Here is an 8,395-nt window from a genome sequence, read left to right on the forward strand (position 1 = left end):
GAGACTAAGTCCATCTCCTGCTTTTACAACTGCATTGGTTAAGCTGTTCTGCTTAAAGCCAGTTTACAACAGAGAATGTCCACACAATGCACAACAGTAAACAAAAAGCCTAGAAAATTAGCTGGGTTCATTTGGTCAAATCCTACCAATTCTTCTTGTGACTTGAAACAAATTGCTTTTCTCCTGCCTGCTCTCAACTCTGGGCAGTTTGTCTAGTTGCAGCATGTGATAATTGTATGAAAAGCACATATGTCTGTACAAATGATAGCTTGTGTCTCTACAAGAAAAATATTCTTCTGTAAATGCTAAGTATTTTCTATTTTTATTAGTTAGATGTAGGTATTGGAAGCTAGAAGCAAACAGCAGTACAGAAATAACTTTAACATATGGATATAATTTATATTAAATTAGGCTTTCACTATGCAAACTCATTTATAGTATCTTTTTTCTTCTGGACTAACTGTCCTTTGTGCTGGGCTAAATTAGCCATAGGCCTTGAAGCTTCTTGATAAATTCTGAGATGCCGACCCTGCCAAATCCTTGGCCAAGGTCAGTGGACTTCCCTCATTTGGCACTCAAAAGCACACATGATGCTAGCTTTTTGTTTCAGTTATATATCTTCTTGGATAGTCGTGTTAATCTGGAATTTTCCTGCGTGGAATCAGCCAAATTTCTCCACAGCGTACTTCTCTGGTTTTAGTCCATACTAATCAATCCCTTTGATATTTTTTTCTTTTCCTGTTGAAACAGGAAGACAGTCAGTCCTGAATTTAATTTTACTGGAAGCACAAGGAAAGGAGTGGGGCTCCTTCATTTTGTTTTGACTCCGAAGTTTTTCCCTTCTGGGCTGAGATTGCTATGGACTCAGTACAGTGTTTAGGTTGCAGCTTTCAAATGTGGGCCAAGTAACAATTGTGGCTTAGCAGTGTTTTAGTGAACCTTCTCAGACAGGCTGTGCAAACCCTGCTTTTCTGCACTGTTGTGTGCAAAAGGCCCGCTTCTGATGTGGGCTTTTAAATTAGAAGGGAGGAGTCCGTCACCAAATTGCCTGTAGTTAGGTAGGAAAGAATATAATGATGCAAACACAATCCCTTCTCTCTTGGTTCAGAACAAGGTATGTGCAAAGGCGGGGATAGAGCCTTCACCCACATGCATGAGCAAATGTGCATGGAAACAGCTTGCCAACACCGTATACAAGAGCTAGAACAAGCAAGGTAGGGTGAACTCTGATCTTTACCATCGTGCACGGTGAGATGCCAGGGTGGTTGCTCGGCTCTTGTGTATAAATTACTGCTGTTAAGCTATTTATAGGCAAGTAAATAAGGATCTAAAGCAACTTATCTTTTCTTCTTGGCACAGTGCCATTATGGTGATCTCTTAGCTGGCATATGTTGTAATGAAGTGCTGTAATGATTCAGCGTAGCTTTTCAGGGCTGTGTTGTATGTTCATCTTGCACTGCTGTCCTCTGCATGCTGCAGTAGGAGCTCTTCTCCCACGAGGGCCTGGCCACGTGAGCTTGTCTGCCTGACTCCTACAGCCATGTCATACAGACAGTTACAATCTGCTCTTTTGATTCGTGTCCAGCATGGTTCAGATGCTCTTTGCAAGATCTTGCTATTTTCCTTTTGCATTTGCTTGAGACAAGCATGCAAATGCTTCTGATCAAGAAAATCCCAGCTATGACTGCAAAGTAGCTGCCATAAATTAAAAACTGAGAGGGGGAGAGAAAAAGGCAGAAGAATTAATGAAAAACACAGTAGGGAAATGCTGCTGCTTCTGGAGATGACAGACACTCTATTATTTTGTTTACTTGTGTTCTGGCACAGTTTTTCTATGTTCAAGTTTTTGCTTTGTGATTAAGCAAAATCCTAGCTTTTCCAGCCAACAGCAGATCTTTGAGGAATGAAGAACTACCCCTTGCTTCCAATCCTTATGCTTCTTAATAAACATCAGAGGGGGGAGGCATAGGAACAGGATTTTTTTCTATTAGTGCAAAATGTAGAAGTAGCTTCATTGCCCACATAGTCATGAATAATGTAAGCGAAGACTCTGAGTTGGTCCATTTTTGCTCCTACTTGTACATTTCAGTGCTGTCATCACAGTGGCTTCAGTAAATATGCCATGACTTTGTATCAATATTTCCAACAACAGTGGGAAGGCTATTTATAAAGTCCTACATATTGCTGTCCTTAATTTTAAAGTTTTAATTTGTAGTGTTTAATTTAATCTTTTAAAGTAACTTTTGCCTTCTCTGTGCAGAATATCTGAATAGCTTTAGTCTTCTTCAAATCTGTGGGGTAGGAAGCTGCCCCAGCTGAAATCCCATCTGAGCAAATGCAGAAGTCAGTACATTTCAGTTGACTCCAACATGAGTGGAATTGGGCTGACTGAAGTTAGGGACACTGTTGTGAGATAGGATAACCCACCCTAAATTAAGTGCCCAAACTATGGGCAGAAAACTCTATTATTCACGTTGAGATACAGACCAGGTTTGCTCCTGAGCTCGAATTAGAAGGCAGGTGTCCTTTTCTCTTGAGCTGAAATAACTCCAATAATCCAGGCTGTGTCTCATGGTCTTGAACTCCCCTAACAACATGTGGTTATGTTGATTCTGCATCTGAGAAAACGAGCCTGAATTTTTGGGCAGAGAGGATGTTATTCAGTGTCCTATTAATTAGCAAAAGCTGGTCAGATAGCAGGGCCTGATTATTTACGTTCTGGTGTTATCTGCCTTTAAAAAGTCAAAGACCAGCATCTGTAATTCTAAATGCTGCACTAAAAGGCAAAAGGGAAGAGTGATGGCTGACACAAGGGAAGAGCAAGATGTCTAGATTTCTATAGAAGAAAGAGGGAATTAAATTGTCCTTTAGCATACCAATTTCTTTCTTGGTAAACTTTTGAAGATGAATTGGCTAAGCAGTAAATAGAAAGTAAGTTAATAGCACTTACCTGAGTCACTATGTCCAGTCCCAGGCCTCTTGGATCCACGACGACTACTGTAAGAACGGTCTGAATCACCAGTGCAATGAAGTTGTTGAATCCAAACATCAAGGCATAGCGTTCCATGCTCAGATTGACTGCAATCTGGAATCTAATGTGAGACTGGCAGGTCAGTTACTTCACACTGGGTGAAAAGCTGTTGCTTTCCATTTAGTTGATGAAGAGAAACGATTCATGCAGATGATATCTCAAGGACAGAGTAAATGGTGCTTCACTTGTTTGTTTGCTTCCTTGCTTTCTCTAAAAAAAATGTCTTGACTATCATCTATTTTGATGTTTTTGTACTTGTCTGTGTTGCTTTTCCAAACCATGTTATGAGGCGATCTGCTTTATCTGGTAGAATATCAGATCCCTTTAACCTTCCCCTTTGTTCCTTCTCTACCTTCACAGACTGTGCCAGACAAGTTGTAAAGTCTCCATGGTTGGAGGCTTTCAAAGACCTGGCCAGATAAAGCCATGACCTGATCTGGCATTGGCAGGAGTTCTGCCCTGGCTGGGAAGTTAGACTAGAAGGTCACTACGGGTATCTTCTAACCAACTTTTCTGTGATGGTGTGAATCACTTTTTGCTTTGAGGCTTGACAGTGCAGGTAGCATACTGTTTATTTCTGTCAAGAGCCTGTAGATTTTTCCTTGCAATATCTTTTTTGACAATAATCAGAACATCTTTCCTTGCAATATTTACCTCCCAAGTTTCTATCTGAACAAAAGGCTGTTATTCCTGTAGTACTTTTTTCATTGATTTTTAGCAGGGTTTTTTTGTGCAAGCTTTTACTTTTTTTTTTTTTTTGGTAGAATATGTTGTAATAGTCCAGGTGTGATCCACTATAGTGTACTAACAATCCACCAAAATGAAAATAGAGGATTCAGTTGGCTTCATTCAAGATAGGCATAATCTTGTCATGCATTATAGTTTTACCAGTTTTTTAAAATGGTATCTGAAAAATTTTTGGTTTTGGCATAAAAATGCACCTGGTATTTTTGTTCATGAAATGGTGTGGTATGTCTAAAGACATTCCAATCAATAAAATGACTGGAGTAATAAAAATGTTTCATATTTACTACACAGATTATATATTAACTTTGTTATTTATATTATTTTTATTTTTCTATTTCTGACAACAGAATAGCTTCGTGTCCTGTGAGATCTTGTCTGCGTTTCAGTGAGGTGGTCTAGGAATAAATCAGCAAGGTGGTCTAGGAATAAAGGGATCTTAAAGGATGGTTGTCAAGGCATGCTTGTCCTTATTGTTCACTTTGCATCTTCCATGCCAGCAAAGATGAAAATAGCTTCTATGTTTTGCTGTTACCATTGCCTTCAGTAATAAAGATACCTTGTACCTTGTTTAGTTTCTGCCTAGGTAAATGTTCCATGTCCTTTTGATAATTTTTCTTCTATGGTTGCTCAGAAGAATGAAAACAACATAACTAGACATTTAAGTGTCCTTGTCTTTACCTAAACAGTTATGTCTAGCATTAGATCAGCTACCTCTGAGTAAAAGGAGGGATGCCCAAAGTAAATGTAAAGTATGGTTAGTATTCTGTGCATAACAGCAGCACCACAAGATTTTATACTTACGTTGCTATTGTTATGAGGAGCATATAGCATGCTTTGAAAATGAGATAGCCAGCGTAACATGCCCAGATGTTGGTAGTGAAGTGCATGAGAAATAGAGACCCAGCATCTATTGCAGAGAAGATTCCTAAAGCCAGTTCTCCAAAAAGGTCCCAGTTAATTTTCATATATTGTGCTACGAAAGATATTACCGAGCCTAGAAAAAGAGAAAAAAACATGTAAATGTTGCATCTATAGGTGATATAGTCTACATCATCAAGTCTTGCCACCCTCACATGCCAAAAGGCAACGGTGAATAATGAAGCACAGTAGGTCTGAAGTGTTTTGAAAGCATTTCTAATCACTTCTGAAATCGTGCAGATGACTGGTAATTTTTAGACAACTGCATAAATCAAGTCTCTGCCATTCCTTTCTTAATGTTTCATTCCACTTCACAGGATAAACTGTTATGTAGAAGGATTCATTATTTAGCTGTCTGTACCCAGCATGTATCTCCAGGGAGAGAATTAGGAACATGGTTTGGAGCTCAAGAAGAACAATTCTTCCAGCTTCTACTAGCTTAATTTATAGCTAAGCTAGTAAACCTTCTGTCTTAACAGTTTAGCTCTGTGCAGCTCATAAAGGGGCTAAGCTGTCAAAAAAGGGAGTTTTGTGAGGTATCAAGTGAGTATATTTAGGGAAATGAGAAAGGATAGGCACTGTTTGCTTTTGGTGGGCCTGCTACAAAGACGCATCTGTTGCGAAGTAAGCCACCTGACTGTCCATCTTAGGGGTCTCATACAATTTTAAAACTCCTATACCTCTACATTGAGAAATAGGCAATTCCATGAGAAAGAGGAATTCACCAAGGAGTAGACACTACAGGAATTAAGTGCTTCTAATTCACGATTCAGTTGGTCTATTTAGTTGCCTACCTCAAGACGAGAGTAATTTTTAATCTTAGAAGTATCTGTTTCTCCTTAATGACTGAAGGGTAACCTGAATGACCAGGTATGACATAGTCATGTTTATTTTCCCTGGTGGATCACACCCCAATGTCTTGTGCAAGTTCTCCACAGCAGCACAATATGAATATGTGAAACACTGCCAAGTCACGGTGGTATCCTTTGATGTTACCTTTCGACAACATTACTTTGCTTATGTGGTGTGGGCACCTGCTTCCGGTCCAAAAGTGTAATGGTTAACGTCAGTAGCATAATGAATTCAACAAGGTTTTTTTCTGCAAATCTCTGTGTCTTGGAATGACTAAAATTCTTCTTTCCATCCTGCTGCACAAGAGTCTTTCACTAGAAAAAGATCTTAATGAGAGGATTATGTTCTTTTTGTGTAAAATACTTATGAAAAACTTCTCTCATCTGTGTAAGCTGATACCATTGCTATGGGAACTGTGCAATACTTGTTTGGGAAAAAAAAAACCCCACCACCTCATCCAAAGAAACATGGGTGTCTCTGAATGGAATTAGCAGCTCGATGTAAAGTCTGTGTGACTTGTATGCTCTCTGCATACTGCTGGGATAAAGTTGGGTGTCCTAGTCCTAAAGAAAAATACCGCAGCTTGCATTGGAACTGTTTTGTACATCAAAGAACTAGGTCTTGAATGCACAGTGTATACACTGGCTTCCTGGAGTGTCTGCAATGGAATGGCACTTTGAAAGTGTTCTAAAGTAAAATTTCAGAGACTGCTTTTGTGATTGATGCTTAGACACTAACTTACTCAGAAAAGTTGCTATTGCTTCAACAGCTCCATTGTACACTGCAGAGCTGTGAGAGGGAGCTCTGAAGTCCCACAGCACTTGGATATAATTCAGAACCTGGTTAAAGCCTGCCGTAGCCAGAGCCCACCACAGGGACCAGTAGAGAAGTTTCCTGGAGCTGTAACAATCCCTCAGGTCCTTGCTCAGCTGCACCAGTACTCTGAGCACATGGTTCTGGGGCTTGGCATTATCGGCCTGCTGTTCAGGTGTTGGTCCCCTGTCAGCAGATACAGAGCCCTTGTCCTCTTGGCAGCTCGGTGGCCTGTCAGAGCTGACTGTAGCCACAACTTTATCTGGTCCTGGGAGAGTTTCTGAGTCATCTTTCCTGTGGAAGAACATACTCTTTTGAGGCATTGGGAGGAGAAACGAACACACGAATGCCAGGGACACGGAAGCCAAAGTAATGGCATTAAGGTGGAAGTAGGATACATCTGCTAAGGAAACCAGCAGCTGTCCCAGCACGGCGGCAACAGTGGCTGCAACAAGAGTGATACTTCTGCAATAGCTCGTCACTCTCTGATAGTGATCGGTGCTGACGACACTGTAGATGTAGGCGTAATAGGCGACCTCGGTGGCTGTCACCATCCCGTAGAAGAATTCCACCACCTGCATGGCCACCACTCCGTGTGCAAAGAGGAGCAAGAGCCAGGTGACGATGAAGCTGACGCCCTGGAGGAGGAGGATGGGCTTGTAGCGCACGTAGTCTGTAATCAGGAAGACTGGGAAAAGGAGTGCAAGGTAGGAGTATGTCCAAACTGGGAAAATCTGGTTGGTAACCTAGAAGAGGAGAGGAAATCTCTGTGTTGTTCTTGGGGAAAGGAAGTTCATTTATTTTAAATGGCTTTTAGAGGGAAGTTTTTGCTCTGAAGGAATTCATAAAATATATAACCACACTGAAGCGGCATGTGACTGTTGAGCAGACAAATGGATCTTAGATCCATTAAATGGATCTTTTATTTATGCCATCTGCTGCAAATGGTAACCTGTCAAAGCTGATTACAGTTATGCTTTTTTTGGTTTTTATCTTTGTTTAAAAACTTTGTTCAATGTTTTACTCTTTTATTTTTGCTGCTCCATATAAAAGAAAAGGCAGCGTAAAACCATACCTCATCTATGGTCAGGTTTTTGTCTGGTCCTGTCAGATAGGGTGTTAGGAAAGGTTCTGATGGTTTCATCATGTAGAAGAATCCGTAGAGGCAGAGGATCAGGGTGGGAAAAGTCCAAGTGTTGCTTTTCTCTTGCTTCCAGCAGCCCATGGCCTCTGCAGCAAAGCCGAGGAGGAAGTTTGTTAGAAGTATGATACTGCCCACAGAAGCGCAAAGATGTCTTGTAATTGATATTTATTTTGTGGTTTCTAATGCTAAGGAGTGCTCTTTAGAGGCTGGCAGTTGGAAAACATTTTTCTTCATAACTTTAAAGTGAACAGCTTTTCCTTACATTTGTCTGCTGTTTCTCTGTCTTTGTAGATAGTATATAAAGAATGACTTGGAAGATCTTTAACTGGGAGACGAATTACACTGCCATTCAATCTGCACCGACCAAGCTAACCACAGGAAAAGCCTTTCTAGACAAAAGTCCCTGAAGACAGCTGAGTACTGAGATTTCACTCAACACCATGACTGATCACAGCCAAGCACCTTGTTGAATGAGAAGTAACTAGTTCACAATTGCTGTTTTTTCTCCTTCGCCTCCTAGACGTGCATGGCTTTTCTGTTACGGAGAGCTGGTAACTCTAGAGCCTAGCAGATGAGAGTCACTAATAAATACAGAAATAAATACAGATGTCAAGCCAGATCCTTGGCTGGAATTAACTGCATCAGAAGTCCAGTTTGGATACAGACATCCTATTTGCAATCTATAAAAATAATTTGTGGTCACTGAAGGTAATAGTTCACACTAAAATGAAATGAAGCAGATATTTTTGTTCTTGTCTCTAGCTGAGACTTATGGAATAAATTAAACTTTGCAACTCTGCTGGACAAAGCCCAAAGAGAAGTCAAAATGGGTGTAATGGGGGGCACGCAAAGGAAACAGACAGTAAGTTATACTCCATATTCATGTTGGT

General features: G+C 40.5%; 1 protein-coding gene across 1 annotated transcript; it reads right to left on the minus strand.

The window, feature by feature from the left end:
* Positions 1-1,532: 1,532 nt before the first annotated feature.
* Positions 1,533-7,586, minus strand: LOC140654313 (thiamine transporter 2-like). Its single transcript, XM_072867478.1, has 5 exons — positions 7,437-7,586; positions 6,291-7,107; positions 4,580-4,772; positions 2,951-3,092; positions 1,533-1,712 (listed from the first exon to the last, which is right to left on the minus strand). The coding sequence occupies exons 1-5, from the start codon at positions 7,584-7,586 to the stop codon at positions 1,533-1,535; spliced, it is 1,482 nt and encodes a 493-aa protein (XP_072723579.1).
* Positions 7,587-8,395: the final 809 nt, after the last annotated feature.

This window comes from Ciconia boyciana, chromosome 7 (genome assembly GCF_034638445.1).
Source record: "Ciconia boyciana chromosome 7, ASM3463844v1, whole genome shotgun sequence".
In the NCBI taxonomy this organism is placed as follows: domain Eukaryota; kingdom Metazoa; phylum Chordata; class Aves; order Ciconiiformes; family Ciconiidae; genus Ciconia; species Ciconia boyciana.